Here is a 16,854-nt window from a genome sequence, read left to right on the forward strand (position 1 = left end):
GATACTAATCAGTGATAATGGTTGTAGTTGATGGTCAGGTTAAGTGCGAGAAATGGGCTCGTGATGATAGCATTACATCTAAAGAAGAGTCTAGCAAGGCGGCTTCATGGTGGCTTAGTCGATTAATAGGTCGGAGCAAGAAAGTAACTGTTGAATGGCCATTTCCATTCACAGTTGATAAGCTTTTCGTGCTTACTCTTAGTGCTGGATTGGAAGGCTATCATGTTAGTGTCGATGGGAAGCACGTCACTTCATTCCCATACCGAACTGTAAGCAATGTTTTGCGTTGGCTTAAACTTGTTGTGGTTTGATTAGTAATTGATGTGAACTGATGGTTGTCTATGTGGGTGTTTTCTTGGCTATGTATGAAGGGGTTTACACTTGAGGATGCTACTGGTCTAACCATTAACGGGGACATAGATGTTCACTCGGTATTCGCTGGCTCTCTCCCGACTTCGCATCCTAGTTTTGCTCCTCAGAGGCATCTTGAGCTCTCTAGCAATTGGCAAGCCCCATCACTTCCTGATGAGCAAGTTGAAATGTTCATTGGCATCCTTTCTGCTGGTAACCATTTTGCTGAGAGGATGGCTGTGAGGAGGTCATGGATGCAACATAATCTCGTTAAATCTTCCAAAGTAGTGGCTCGGTTCTTTGTTGCACTGGTGAGTTTAGACTGATTTACATGTGATGTGATCTTGGTCTCTAGTTTTAAGTTAAGTGCTTTACATATCGAATTGCAAGCTTAACTCAGGTGTTTTTTTGGACAGCACTCGAGGAAGGAAGTGAATGTGGAGCTAAAGAAGGAAGCTGAATTCTTTGGGGATATAGTTATAGTCCCTTACATGGACAGTTATGACCTTGTCGTCCTCAAAACCGTTGCAATTTGCGAGTACGGGGTGAGTCCCGCTAATTCAAAGAATGAGATTCAACACTTGATGCTGTGTGTTTCAATGATTCAATATAGGTAAAGAGTCTATATTCTCTGTTTTGCAGGCTCATCAACTTGCTGCTAAATTCATCATGAAGTGTGATGATGATACATTTGTACAAGTGGATGCGGTTCTTAGTGAAGCAAAGAGAACGCCCGCGGATAGAAGTCTATACATTGGCAACATCAACTATTATCACAAACCGCTCCGCCAGGGTAAATGGGCTGTTACGTATGAGGTGCAAAGTTACAATCTTAAAGAATCATTTGTATCTCTTCTTTTTCTCATTGAATCCAAAAGTTAATGTTACATTATCTGTTTTTCCAGGAATGGCCAGAGGAAGACTATCCACCTTATGCTAATGGCCCGGGATACATATTATCAAACGATATCTCTCGCTTCATAGTGAAAGAGTTTGAGAAACACAAATTAAGGGTATGTATGCTGCAACTGAAACTACCTCCTAATCTATTCGAAATAGAACATATACATTTCTGTAACTTTTGTTTTTTTTTTTTTCCTTTTTCACATTCTTGAAACTACAGATGTTCAAAATGGAAGATGTGAGTGTGGGAATGTGGGTAGAACAATTCAACAATGGTACAAAACCGGTGGACTACATTCACAGCCTCAGGTTTTGTCAGTTTGGTTGCATAGAGAATTACTTGACGGCGCATTATCAGTCACCGAGACAGATGATTTGCTTGTGGGATAAGTTGGTTTTGACAGGCAAACCTCAGTGCTGCAACATGAGATGACACAAACCAAAACTATCCGTTTCTCTTTGGTTTTGTATTTTTTTTATAGCATATTTTATAGGCTTTTGGTTGTATAATATCTCCTCTTATCCCTTGCGTTTTGATGAAGTCAATATAAACTACAGTAAAAAACTAAAAATCAAATAATTAGCTAAATTAAAATACATTTGTAAATTTAAAAAGTAGTATCTATATATACATTTTTTGAAACAATTATGAAATAAATCTTGAAGTTCAATACTATTTACAGAGAATGCCACTAACATTAAATATTTACTTAAATTCATTGTTTTAATAAAAACTAATTGTTATACATAGTAATTGTTAGAGGAGTATATGCCATAAACTTTGGTTTAATTGTTCTAAATAAATTCAAAATGTATTTATAGAAACTAGTTAGTTCTATCTAAATTATTAAATAAAATAAATATACCTTTTTCTATTTTAACACCATTTCAAAAAAAAAAGATTATTTCTATGTTAAACTTAATAAAAATTAAAATGTTATGAATCTTTAGATTTATAAATGTTAAAAATCTCATAAAACAGGATTTATTTTAAACGGGTTATAACAACATTAGCATAAATTTTAAATATTATTAATCAAATATTAGAACATGGGTTAAATTTTAATTAATGTATAAATATAAGGGATAAAGATTTAAAATATGCAAAACATTAGTCATATAATCATATATATATAGTTAATCTACTAATCAAATTATAATTTTTCTTTTCTGAAATAAAATATAGCTCCGCGGTGTACCGCGAGGTAAAATCTAGTTATATAAACAAATTTTCCAAACTTTTTTTTTTTTTTGTTAAATCTTCCAAACCTCTTTGATAACATACATTAGTAAGTCCCAAGGTATTTTAGGTGAACCATCCATGTCGACCCAACTTCAACTAAACTACGTTGACTTAACCAAACTAACATAAATTACACTGATCTATAATTTTCTGTGTAAATTTATCGGTTTTTGACTCCTTTATTGTAGATAGAAAGTTTATTTTTGACGATTTAATAGAATGGAGTATTTGATGTAAAAATGACTCAACATTGGATTAATACTAGACTTTAATCCGTGGTACACCACGGGTCTATAATTTTTATTATTATTTATAACTTATATTGTATTTCTTGTTAAATTATATGGTTGTTTCGTAAATAAAAGAATAACTAAAATTTTCAGCCGTTCAAACGGTTAAAATGTTAATATTTATTTTTAAAATGAGGTACACTGTGTGACTATTTTTTTTGTTAAATTTAGTTTGTTTTATTTACTGTTGAGATTCTATTTGATTTTTTAGTTATTAGAAAAAAATAAATGATCTAAATACATAATAAGTAATTTATAAGCTGTGATTAAATCATATTTTCATAATAATTTACTTATTTTACAAAATCTTAGTTAAAGTAAGTTGATTTGATATGTCAAATATTTTTATATTAGTAGTGTTGACAAATAATAAAATAAGGATTTAACCCGTGTTTATGCACAAATTTAATGATATTTTATTAATTCCAACATGTCTTCTTTATAACTCGTTCTACTATATAACCACACAGTATAGTATTTTAAACTTTTTATAATTTTTTATTTATAATATTTTAAAGTTTTTATTAAGTTTATATATATATCAAAAATATGATTTAAAAAATGAGAATCAAAGTTTTTATCTATATTAATACTTTTATCTACATTAAGAATCGAAACTAACATGTTTTGAAAAACAAAATAGGAATTAAATTGTTGTTTTATTTGTTTGTAAAGAATTTAGAGATATGATATCTTCAAAAAACAATTAAAGTGTCATTAATATAGTATAGCTTCTGTTTCTATAAAATATTGATTGTAGTTTGTTACATTTCTAGTAGAAATGGAATGTAAAATATTTAGGAAACAAAATCTGATGTAATTGTTATTTTAGGAAATTTTTTAGGGGTTAAGATTGTAAATAATTTTTTAAATAACTACAAGTAAAAGGGCATAACACAAAATGTACTTAAAAAATGTTAATATAGATATAGTATCAAGCCATACTGGATTAGTTGTCAATTAATGTTAATAAATTGTAATTTTTTAAGAAATCATTAATTGAGAAATGGTTTAGTATAAATAAATAATGCATTTATAACTAAATAAACATTAAATATACTATATTTTTGTTAAATTGTACAAAAGCTCTACAAAAACAATCTTTTTGATACAGAGATGGATTATTGGAAAATCTTGATGATGCATGACTTAAAATTAAGCGTACATTTTTATAATATTAAAAGAGAGGTACAAAATAAATAATTCAAAAATTATGGCTCTTATCCAATTGCCACTAATTATTGTTTTTAGATTTTGTTTTTTTTTAAATTAATAAGGTTAAAATGGTTTTGATGAAAAATTCAGTTGGATTATCTAATTAGATCCAAGATCCATGGGTGCTTAATATGGTATCTTACCAAAACAAAAATCATTAATAACTAATTTAGGAAAATCTAAATTTTATTATGAATTTCTAAAGAGATTTTTGGTTTTGTATTTTTTTGATAGCATATTATTATAGCATATAGCTTTGGTTGTACAATTATCTCCTATTGATATTAAAGAACCAATCTAAATTGGATGTTTTTTTGGTGGCATCTTTCTATTAATATTCATTCTTTTGTTTGGCATCTCAAGTAAACCAGTGACTTTGTCGACCAGTTTCCAGCATCTTCTAAGACCCATAAGTCTGCATAACCCTCATGTCGTGACTAAATATGGCAAAGAAGCGGGTTTGATACAATATGATCGGAAACCAGCTATTTTTGATATTACCAATATTGGACGAAAGGGTTATGCGGACTTATGGGTCTTGAAAGATGCTGGAAACTGGTCGAAAAAGTCACTGGTTTTACCGCCTTGTCAGATGCATATGGTCAATACCAACATTCGATTGATGGTACGAGACACAACTCAAAACGTCGAAGTTATCTTGGCGCCGATTGAGTTGGATTCCCTTTCATACATTCTCTTTTATGATCTAGAAAAGAATGATTTGACGAAGATTGAAATCAAAGGAAGACCGAAGGGTTTATTAACTTGTTCGTCTATGTGGATCTTATGGATAAGATTGAAAGCAACATGCACTTGGAAACTTAAATACCATTATTTTTGTTTTTATTTTATTTCTTATTCCAAGTTAAAATAATACAATGCAACTATTTATTATGTAATTTTAATTTTACTTATGTTGCAAAACAAAATAAAACATTCGTTAAAACGTTGTTCTTTTCATGATAATATCATCAAAGGCGGATTGAATTTGTTTGTTGATATGGTTGGAATTTTTTGAGAATGATAATAATTTATGAGTTAAGCTGATCCTTGGCCGAAAAAGAAAAAATAATAGATGTAAACTCTGACAAAACCATATGTGTCACAATATGACTGGGTAAAATATTAGAGAAAACCCAAAAAAAATTACACGTTTTTTTTTTTTTTTCTTATTCTTTCCTTCTCTCTCGTTATCACCGATGACTAATTAAACATATATTTTTTTTTTAACTATGGGGTGTTTCTTGATTCTTCTATGTTGAACACGGGGGTGGTCCTGGTGGAAGCGGCGGTGCCACAGGAGGTGGTCCTGGTGGAAGCGGCGGTGCCACAGGAGGTGGGGGTGGAAAAGCAAGGCCCGTAGCAGCAACACGAGATGAAGAAGCTGCAAAACATGTTTTAAAGAATCATTTTGACGACTAAATAAAAAGAAGTGTATTGATTTGTTAGAAGCAGCATTAACAAAAGATATACCTATTGGTCCTGGCCTATGCGGCGGTGGTGGTGCAACCATCTGAGAGAGGTTACCATCAGTGCACAATAAATATGGAAAAAAATGTAATATACACGAAAACACATATACATTGCACCAATTTTTATGAACAACAGAAGGAAGTGTTACCTCTTGCTCTTTTGGCGGTGGTGGGGGTGGTTTTAACAATCGAGTCCATTTATCAATCTCTGTCTGAATCTTGGCCCCTTTATCACCAATATCATCTTTGACACACTGTGACATTATCAAAACATTACTCCCAATTGTCGAGTGAATTTAAAAAGTTGCAATGATTAAAGTGTTAATCATACCTTGAATAGATACGAATAATGCCTGATCCGTTCTTTAATGTAGCTTTGCGAGAATTCCTCCTCTTCGACTGGGGAACTGTTGACTGTCTTATTCAACAAATTCGCATATATCACATCCTTTGGTTTGTGAGCATAGTCAGCCCTGCCAGAATGGGTTTTCAAAATGGGTGATAGATGATACAAAATATTACAAAACAAAAATTTGACTAAACGCTGTTGGTGGTTATACCCATTGATTACGATGTCTTGTGAAATAGTTGAGGATCGGTTTCCCAAGGACGACGTTGTTCCTCTCCTTTATAAGTTGAAGAACGAATCAGAAACTGGGATTTAAAGATGAAAGGAAATCTGTTTATGTAACTAACATGGAGTCACCTTATTTCTTCTTCTTCATATTTCTGCATCGCTCGAACAGGAGGTGTCTTGGAGAAAAGTAAGCTGTGATGGCTAACTCCAGCTATGCCAAGAGTTTCAAGAAACTTTACATGGGATTCTAGAGTTTCATCCCTGTCAAAACAAACAAATATGAATGAATTCATATTCGAAATAAGGCATCATGACACAGATTTTTTTGATCAGAATTCAGAGTTTGCTTACAGTTTGATCTGCTTACAGTCCTCTTTGTATAGCATTTGTTGTGTGGCTGATACATCAAATCCTCCTTTGGTAATAATGAAAACTTCTTTAAGGTCCTAAGAGAGATATTGGTATAAACAATTAGAAAGTAGAAGAAACAAATAAAGAAATCACTTAAGACTTGCATTTACAGCAGAATTCACCTTCTCGCTGAAGTAGCGGAATAGTTCTTTATCCTCAGTAACAGTTTTAAACAAAGTTGATTTGAATACCTAAAAAAAAAGCATCTACCGAGGTCAGATCATATATATCAAAATAACTCCTATTTATGAACAAAAATATGTTACATATACCTGTTTTCTATATACTTTTTCTTCAACCGTTCCTGAGGTTATCAACCTATAAACAACTACATCATTCTTCTGGCCTATTCTGTATGCCCTATCGATGATTTGATTGTCCATGCTGCATTATCGAAGTACTTACTTTCAAGAAACTAACAAATATTAACAGTGCAACGATAAGCATCATATACAATTTATATCCTGACCTTGGATTCCAGGAAGGGTCCAGCACTATCACACGGTCTGCTGTAGTGAGAGTAAGGCCGACCCCACCTATTTGTGAAGTTAAAAGAAAAATTGGAGCGACGCAACCTACTTGAAAGTCCTAGAGAATATTCAGAGTTTATATATACAACTGTTAGCAGAAGACTCAGAAAATAACGAACTCTGGAATGAAAGGAGAGAAACTCACTGTAATCGTCTTCAATCTCTGAGAGGGTTTTTGACCACCATCAATTCTCAAATATGAGAAATTGTTGGAGGTCAGAGACTCCTGAAAGTTCCAAGTAACACATACAAAATTCTTCAAAATACCGTTTCTGTTTTTTTTGTTGATAATGGTGTAGTAAAAAAAAAAGTTACTAACCTCAATTAAATTGAGCATTTGGCTCCAATGTGAAAAGATTAAAACCCTGTGACCCTCCGGAATCAATTGTCCCTGTAGAAAGTATTGTGACATTGATTTTATAGACAAAAATCAAATAACACTAATCAACTCAGCCCCAAATTTCATCTTATCTTACCAATAGTGAGATTAGAAAAGCCAGTTTGCAGGACATTCCTGCTTCTTCTGATGTAAAAACTGTCTCCTTAGGCAAGAGGAGAGGGTGGTTACAGATTTTTTGCAGAATCTGTTGCAAAAAAAACAGAAACTATAAAGTAACCATTTTCCTATGTAACATATATCCTAAACAGAAATAAGGAACGTGTATAAGGATCTGATCAAACAAACAAAAAAACAACAAGAGAACTTACGGTCAGAGCTGCTACAGATGTACTATCAAAGTCTGACAGAACAATATTTCTTTTTAAGAAATCTTCATATAGTTGCCTCTGCAACAAAGAGATAGAATATTCAGATTCAGACGGTTACATAGAACTAACAAGTTAAATCTTCAGAGATATAATTGCCCACTGTTACAGAGATATAATTACCTGGCAAGTAGTCAAACGAAGCCATATTACAAGTTCATGCTTGTTTGGGAGTCTGGATGTGCCAGCATCATCGCCAAATACATCCTTCTTTAGTCGGCGCAATAAGACAGGTTGAATTTCCTCCCTGAAGATCTATTAAACAAAAGAGGAAACACGAAAAAGGTAAAAATGGTAAGATCAACATATGTCAAAACCTAATAAAAAGCAATGGATATTTAGAATTGAACTGAATTTCTTTCAGCTACCTTTGCTACAGTTGACCCTTTTGATTGTTCTTTAAGAGAAGAACTTTTGTAACTCTGCTTAACAATATGGTCTTGAAATCTTTGCTTAAAGCTGTTAAATTTTCAAGGGTTTAATACAAAGCTGGTATTAATTATCAGAATTTTTTTCACAAGTAACTACTTACCTTTTTTTGTCACCAAGGAGGCCAGGGCACGTGAAGTTGAAAAGTTCCCAAATTTCCTCGAGCTTGTTCTCCAGGGGTGTACCAGTTATTACTATTCTGTGAGAACTTGGAATCTCATGCAAACTCTTGGTCCTTTGGGTTTCAGGGTTCTTAATAGCTTGTCCCTGTAAGATGAAATGATACATTATAACATCTAAGATGATAGTGCATATAAATTATAGCAACTAATACCAACTAATTGTGTAAAAGATTAGTTTTACCTCGTCAAGAATCATATAATCCCATTTGGTACCTTGCAATGCCTTGGTATGGCACCGTACCATATCATAGGTTGTGATAAGAACACCTTGACCCTACAAAAAAATTTCTCAAACAAAATGATATAATGTATCAGTTTAATCCTTCAGAAGCAATATGAAAATATGTTTCTGTACAGATAAAAATGATTGACTACAGGAAAGGGTAGCAGTAAGTGGAAATCTCTCAGGATGACAACGGAAGAAAGATAATGAACCTGCAGAACGTGGTTAAGATTCTGTTCCCGGGCTTTCCTGGAAGTGCCATGGTATCTGTAAAGAGAAAGAAAGAAAATCATAATCACTGTATTTTAAAAACCAGTTCAGTATATGAATCAAAGAAAATCGTTCTTACTCCTTAGTGAGTTCTTTCAATCCCACACGATCTAATTCATAGATCCATTGGGGGTGTAACGTGATGGGAGCTACTAGGAGAACTCGTCCTACAAGTTTCGACTGAAATAATCCAGAGAGAAAGCTAGCCATCTGATAGTCCAAATAAACAAAAATCAAAGACAGAGAGACACTCGAGATAAAAATCGCAACCAATGAACTGATTTAGTAAAGAATCACAACCAAAATCATCGACTAACATCCAGAACTGAATCCATTTGTATAAACAAAAAAAAAAGCAGATTTATTTAGTACCTGAAAGGTCTTCCCTAAGCCCATATCATCTGCTAAAATACCACCACCATTTTCTTTTATGTGAAGTGACCAAAGCCACTTAAGCCCTTCCCTCTGATGTGGATATAATTTCGTTGCAATATTGCCTGGCAATGTGTATAACACATTGGAGCCGGAGCCAGATCCAGTAAAAGTGATGTCTTGAGATCGAGGTAATTTCGTCTTAACTGGCTTCTTAATCTTTACAGGACCAAATTTCGTTTTGCCTGAGTTTGACTTTTCCGGAATGAAAGCCATTGACCTGTCGATATTTCCTTCGTAGACTCTTTGCTCCTCATCTACAAGAAAAAAATACACAACCAAGCATCATCATCAACCTCATCATCTAACAAAACCTCAAAGACAACACAAAAAAAACCATCAAAGGACAGAGAGACACTCGAGATACTGATTTAGTAATGAATACACACACAACACAGAATCAAACTTCTATACTAAGAAATCGCCCCAACACAAAAACTAAAAAGTAGCTCATAGCGAAAAAAAAAAAGTATAGATCTGAAACCAAAGTTAGAACATAATCTCAAAAACATCAAACCACAGAGACACACTCGAGATACAAATCGCAACCGATGAACAGATTTAGTAACGAACCACAACCAAAATCATCAAAATCATCCTTGTAGACTTGAAATCGCTTGTTCCAAACACAAAATTCAGAACTGAATCCATTTGTAGAAACATCTAACGAACGAGCTCAATCCAAATCTAGATAGACTTAGACAAAACGGCAACAAAAACTAGATCGCAATTCAGTATCGAAGCAAGGAACTCAAGGATTTTAACATCTCGATCTCGCTTACCATCTCTGCTACTTCCCAGTAGCTTCTTCTCTCTACTCGTCTTCTTCTTCATTGTCGAAGCTTTTTTTCGAAACGATTTTTTTTTTTTTTAATATGAAATCCGGGAGTCTAATATTTATTGAAAAAAATATATATATACAACTCGGGCCTCAAATTGTTGGGCCTCATATTGTTGGGCCTCAAATTGTTGAGCCTACAAATACATAACGAAGATAGATTCAAAAAAAGTTTAGTACAATAATCCTTGATTACTTACGAATTACCTAATTCTTGTACTACTTTTTTATTTTTTAATATGAGGGAAAAACTTTATCCAAACAATCTACATATGTCTTTGCATTACACAGTTATAATTATATTTTTAAAAGTTTAATCGTATATTTATTTAATTGTGCAGTTAACCGTACGAACTGTTTTTGATACAATTACGGTTAAATGTTAATTAACTGTTAGGGTTGACTGTTGAGTATATATATATATATTTAAATATATATACTGTTATTAATGTTAATTAGCAGGTTACAGTTTTTTAACCTTATTACCCGGTTACAGTTTAAACACGATCCGATTATATAATTGTTAAGTTTTGGTTATGCATACTTAATTAGCACGTTATAATTTCCCACAACGTTGACCATTATAAAGTGCTAAGAGTTGTAAAATCACATGTATGATTATTAGACAATAATAATGACGTTGTAAAATTGCAAAAACAAAAACAACAACAAAAATGTCATGGGTGTTACTATTTTATTTGTAGGTTGTGTATGTATATGATCATCTAATTAAGTCTTTGGTAGGTTTGTTGCAGTATATGACTTACTAAGCATTTGCGTATGAATTACAAATCTGTCACGTACGTATGACATGGATCGTCAACAAATGTATTTTTTAAAGAAACTTTAGATGATAATCACTAACTAACGGTTTAATTTGATTACTAGTTACGAGGGAAAACAAAAAGACAAATTAGTTTGATTACATGCATATTTACAAACATAATCAAATATCACATGCCACGATTCAAATATATTTACTGTAATTAACGAGTACTCGATATAACCTTTATCTTTCCGATATATTCAAATCATAAACTTATTTGCCATATATTTTCGTCAACTACTGTCTTTGATGCTGACTCTGTTTTTGTATCTCCTCTGTTTCTTTCGTCCTTAACAAGGCACCGTGCATAATCCTAGTAGTTTAATTAGCTTGTTCTCTGCTATTTTTGGTTTACGAAATTTCTTGAACGTAAACTACGCAACTAACTTCACTCGTTAGTCGTAAGCAATCGACTATGTTAGAATATTCTAGTACTTTTGCTATTTTTGAATATTAAATAATATTTTGACTTATAAGTATAATTGATTTTGCTTGTTGAAATAATAATAATGTTTTATTTGACTAATTATCCATATTTTTTAACTATTGCATGTATACGTACGTATAATATTTCGAAATATACTTTTTCCTTATACATCAAATCATATATGTGTAACTATGGGGATGTTATATAGTCGAGCCTTGTGTAAAATATGCATTGGACTCGATATCGATGAAGACAAAACCTCCTCCTATAAGCGACGGTACGCCCAACAGAGTGTATCAGACGTATTCGAGCGTGTGTCGCAGCTCGTGTCTATTCTCGAGACTCAGTACTCAGAGGACACACGGTCGTAACTGTTTCGCCTGATTCACACAACTTATCTGTGTTACAAGCTGGTGTTCAAGGCACTCGGAGTTGTATTTTGGACCAGGAGAAGTAAAGATTTTTTTTAGATGCAAACAGCGTTCCTGTGTACAAGCAACCTGCTTCTGCTGTATATAAATGTACAAACCCACCAAACTGTGACTAATGGAAGTGTTACTTAGTAGTAGTACATTCTATTTTAATTTTAGACAATCATAATGGTAAAAGGTCTTATACTTCCTTAAGTGCTTTCTTGATTCGAGAAATTCATATTTAAGTCGTAGTTTTTCTTTCATGCAAATTTTATTTACTAAAACCAATGCAATTATAACTTAATCCCCATTCATGCTGAATATATTATTTGAGAAGTACATTTTTAACCTTTTTTTTCAAGCATGTACTTCTCAAATAATATTAAAAAGAAGAAGGTTTGTTTTGGTTCTGGCCGGTTAAGGATATAAACCTGAAATCAAATAGTGTCAATCTGAGGAGGGGGTACAATTTGTCAATTGCTCACAAAGTGTATTATATGGTTGACGTAGGTGTTCAAACGTATTATATTTCCCTTTCACTGGTCTATCTGGCCGGTTTGTTGTCGATTCGATTTTAGAGACTAACCAGTTAATCTAAACCGGAATGTGCGATCACGATTGTGGTTTATTCATGCAAATTTTTTTAAAAGAAAACTACTTTCAACTACTAGTTCATTTGATATATATATATATATATATATAATATATAAAAAAATTGTTAGAGAAGAACGTTAAAAAATTGTTTTAAAAATTATTTGCTAAGAAAACTATAAAAGATTTGACACGAAATGAAAATACAAAACTGATAGTGATGATCAATGATGGGAAAAAGGGTTGTCAAAAAGTGCCAATTTATTCCTGTACAAACTTTCGGTGCTAATTTCTACTTATACTCAAATAAATTTAAATTTCATACCCATTTATAAAAAGTGCTGATTTCAAAGTCAAAATCAACAAATAATAGTCAAAAGCTGACTCAGATGACACGTATTAGATGAAGTGGCATCGTAAATTTAAACGACGTCGTTTTGATGCTGTAATTTCGTTTTAAAAAAAAATGTAAGACTCTAGATTCGAACTCGGGTTCATCAAAAATTGAATCAAAGCTTTAACCATCTGATCCAGCAACTTCATTCGATTTATTGGGAACTTAATTCTTTATAATCATATCCGCCCGTACAGCATCATTGGTTGGTAACTCCTAGGTGCACAAGAACATGCGTCGTACTGGATCATTTAATTTGCGTTATAAGCTGACGTGTCGACATATCAATGGTTAAACAATGTGTAGGTGCAGGTACAAATAGACATGCCTCACACAGGATCATTCTCGGGTTTTAATTCTCCACGAAGAAATCTAAAAAGTGAGTCTCTCTTCTCTTCTCTCTTCTATTGCCGGGAAAAACAAAAGAAATTAAAGTTTCTTTTTCCTCCTCTTCCCTTCACTTTCTCTCTCACACTAATAATTATGTTTCAGTGATTATGTTTTCTTCCAAGCAAACCTCATAGAACTGAGGCAAACCTCAGGTACAAATTAAGAGACCCTAATAATTATTGGTATTAGTTTCCTTCTGGGCTGATATGTTGCTGTTCTGGTTCTTCTTGTATCTCTGTGATCTGGATACTTTCTGATCCATCACAACCAGATTCAGAGAACTTAGTGATCTTCTGTAACTCATCGCTCACACCTGTCTGGTCATCACTAGCAGCTGCTTCTTGGTCTATCTTAGCTAGTGGCTTAGGACGGCGAATGGCCTCAGCTGCTTCTGGCATGACAACTGGAGGTGGTTGTGGAGGTACCCATGACCGTTGCCTCTGGAAAGCTGCTGGTTCCATTGTACTTGTTTCATTCTGGTTAGTGGTGAAACGTGCCGCTGTTGTTGTCTCGTAGCCAAAATCCGTGGATCTAGGGTTTTTCTGTTGCCACCATTGACCATTTGAACTCTCGTCTTGCTGTGCTTGACCATTGTCCCACGGCTGGTAACAAGAGAGAACACGAGTTTAAGAGATCTTAGATAATAAAAGTTCAGTTCCACACATTTGACCAAGATTCATTACAAAGAATCTAGCTTTAAATTAACATTCAGGGACATTTTCAGTTTGTACCTTAGATTTGGGAGCTATGCGTGGATTTGATTGTGGTTTGTTCGGATTGGGCGGCATGTCATTAATCTCCTGTAGATTTTAAAGTGGAATACGTTTGTGACAACAAATAATTATGGTTAGTCCAAAAAAGGTGCCAGAAGGGATTGTAAGTGTCAGCTTACCCGAATGTTCGAAGGCTTCTCTCCTCTCTGGATCATAGACATTATCTGCAGCATCAGCAATATTCAACTAAATGTTAACAAGGATCATTAGGAATTTAAGGGACAAGATTCATTGAAAATCCATAATTCTACAGCGAACTTACATCCATGTTTGACTTTGGATGAGGGGGTCCAGAAGAATCAGCTGAAGGCGCAGGAGGAGATGCAGATCGTGTTGTATTATCCATTAGTTAGAAAGAATAATCTAACCAAAAACAATAAACCGTAATGCAGATTAACCAAAAAGAGTAAGAGAGAGAGAACCTGAACGTGTGTCATAATCAACATTGCTGCCATATGTATAGGGTTTCTGCATCACATATCAACGTTCCTAATATTACAAAAAGCATTATGATACGTAATTCTATTAGTTAATTATCAAGTTCAAGTTGATGCGGTTATGCCATGGGGTTTACATCAGACTATTTAGGTCTATCAGCAATCAGGGAGGAAGTAAATCTGTTCTCTGTGGGGTGGTTTTGAGGTTTTCTTTGTGTTTGTAATCCCTTAATCTATGAATCAAAGTTTTATGAAACCAAAATCTTAAAACTCACCCTTGCTGCAGTGACTGAACCATTATAAACCTCTTGATCAGCTGAATAAATCTTTGAAATGTTGCTGGATTGTCCTGAAAGTAAAATACACAAATAGGATAACACTCTTCAGATCAAAAAGCTTTCACAATGACTCTTAAGATCAACCAACACATTAGCTAACTAGACCCTCAATGAATCTTGATAAGAGTTGTTCAAACTTAAATTTGTATGAATACTGAGACTTAATACTTACCTTCGAGCTTACGGATATTATTGCTCAATGACTTCATTTCTTGTACTTGGACACCTAACAGGTGCGTTAAGTCCTCAAAATATTTCCTCTCTGAGAACGAAGCAATGTACAGATTTGAATTTAGAGGAAAAGAAGGAACATCTGTCTACATAATAAACTGCAGAAACACATCTACCTTCATTCTTTGTTATCATCATTTCCTGACTAACTGGCTACATCAGAAGCAGCCAAAGGCTGCAGCTACTGCTTCTTCAGCTAAGCTAAGTTTAGCATCGGCTTTCTTCAGAGGGTCAGCTTCTTCTTCCAACATAATTCTTTGGACCCAGGATTTAAATCTGGGTATGAGAGATTTCTGAAACAAACAAATTTTACTATAATAAGATTCTAATTTAGTAGAAGGAGTCAAGGAGATTCATACTATAAACTTGCATAGTGTTGAAACACATCTAGCAATCAGTAAAAGCCAAAAAGGTAGTAACAACTTTCTAACACCCTAACTAACTCTTACGGGGATTGTTTTCACTAAAGTTCTTTGACAACTATGTTCTGGTGGTAGAGTTGAAATAGTGTGTGTGAGAGGTATGACATTCATTACCTATTCATAACCTATATAGTCTGTTTCCATTTCATTAATGACCTAACCATCAGCCAATTATTCGATGTACTAAGTAAATTCATAACCTAACATACTGCATATAAAATGAAGAAAGGTTCACGATACCTTAATAAAAACAGCTGTTCCGGCACCAGAAGCTGCTAGTACACCAACAGCAAGAATAGCATGGTACCAGCGAAACCGAGAGAGAAAAGCTGCCTGCGGAGTCACAACGAGTGGAGCAGGAGCACCAACTACAGGCTGCATAGCTTGTGGCTGAACAGTTGACACAGCTTGCTGTCCATCTGCTTGTAAGAAAACATAACAATTAGCTTCCAGTATAGTAAATCATCATAGGAACAACCAAACAAATACAATCAGCTTCCATCACGTTAAGTTTACCTTGACTTGTAACAGTAGTCTGCGAGCTTGGTGGTGGATCCTATGAAACAAAAAAGATTAATCACAGATGTAAGCCATTGAAACAAGGAGAGGAATGAGAGAGTTCCAAAAACAAAGAAGCAAGGTGTTTACAGGAACACGGCGAAAAGCTTCGTCAATCTCTTCTTTAGTGAGACCTTTCCTCTCGAGAAAAGATCTTCTATGAATTACAGGAGATCCCCTAACTCTCGGATGCGAAAGGAACTTGATAGCGTTTTGAATTTGATCCTCCCGTATAGGTTCAGAGTTCTTAAACACAGATGTTGGAGGATCCTGCTTAAATGTTTCTTGAGCTATAGTAGTAGCTTGCTGAACCTCATTAGCAGGCTCTGTAACGTAAACGACAACACATATATCAACAAGAACATTAGTAAAAAAAATCAATCACTCGATAATGAATCTAATTACTCATCAACTTCGAGCTAACTAAATCAATTAAACCCATAACTATGCAAAAACCACTGAGGATGTGTTCCCTGAGACCTAAGGAAATAAAATTGAACCTGAAATCTGGGATTTATCATCGGCGGGAGCGGGAAAAGGGACTATAGATGAGCAGGGAAAAAAAAATCGTTCGAGAAGGGAGAACGATGAAGATGATGAGAGAGTAAAATCAGGTTTTGCTCAAATCGAGGCGTAGAGAGGAGTTTTTTCTTTTTTCGTGTTTTGGTGACTGCGTGTGTATCTGTGTGGTGGTCACACGAAGAGGAGATAATATGGCGTCGTCTGATTTTTTTTTTTAATCTTTTTCTTTTGTGCTCTATCTTTTTGGGCCTTAAGGGCCCATTGTCTATAAGAAATACTAAAATTGTCCAACATAAAAAACGAGTGGATTGATTTAGTTTAGTTACTCTTACTAAGTTCAATATAATGTGACAATGTGCACGTCCAACGAACTAGAACCTTTTCGCTCATGTTTTATCCCA

General features: G+C 34.0%; 2 protein-coding genes and 1 pseudogene across 2 annotated transcripts in view; 1 reads left to right on the forward strand and 2 right to left on the reverse strand.

Annotated features, from left to right (window-relative positions):
* The window catches only part of LOC104740258 (hydroxyproline O-galactosyltransferase GALT6-like), a gene marked incomplete in the record, with an annotated part of 3,576 nt that extends 1,745 nt beyond the window's left edge, over window positions 1-1,831 (forward strand). The window contains 5 exon segments of the mRNA XM_019238091.1: window positions 381-662; window positions 768-896; window positions 994-1,167; window positions 1,257-1,364; window positions 1,475-1,831. Of these exon segments, the coding sequence (XP_019093636.1) occupies window positions 381-662; window positions 768-896; window positions 994-1,167; window positions 1,257-1,364; window positions 1,475-1,687 (906 nt within the window).
* Window positions 5,053-10,162, reverse strand: LOC104740269 (protein CHROMATIN REMODELING 24). Its single transcript, XM_010460820.2, has 22 exons — window positions 10,076-10,162; window positions 9,234-9,550; window positions 8,941-9,071; window positions 8,804-8,858; window positions 8,550-8,642; window positions 8,290-8,453; window positions 8,126-8,216; window positions 7,881-8,012; window positions 7,701-7,778; window positions 7,469-7,576; window positions 7,312-7,383; window positions 7,138-7,218; window positions 6,932-7,050; window positions 6,735-6,846; window positions 6,585-6,653; window positions 6,403-6,497; window positions 6,181-6,312; window positions 6,035-6,100; window positions 5,806-5,947; window positions 5,624-5,728; window positions 5,476-5,515; window positions 5,053-5,386 (listed from the first exon to the last, which is right to left on the reverse strand). Exons 1-22 carry the CDS (start codon window positions 10,125-10,127, stop codon window positions 5,256-5,258), a joined length of 2,385 nt encoding a protein of 794 aa, XP_010459122.1. The 5' UTR covers window positions 10,128-10,162; the 3' UTR covers window positions 5,053-5,255.
* LOC104740280 lies at window positions 13,207-16,543 on the reverse strand (annotated as a pseudogene).

Source organism: Camelina sativa, chromosome 2, assembly GCF_000633955.1.
Source record: "Camelina sativa cultivar DH55 chromosome 2, Cs, whole genome shotgun sequence".
NCBI lineage: Eukaryota > Viridiplantae > Streptophyta > Magnoliopsida > Brassicales > Brassicaceae > Camelina > Camelina sativa.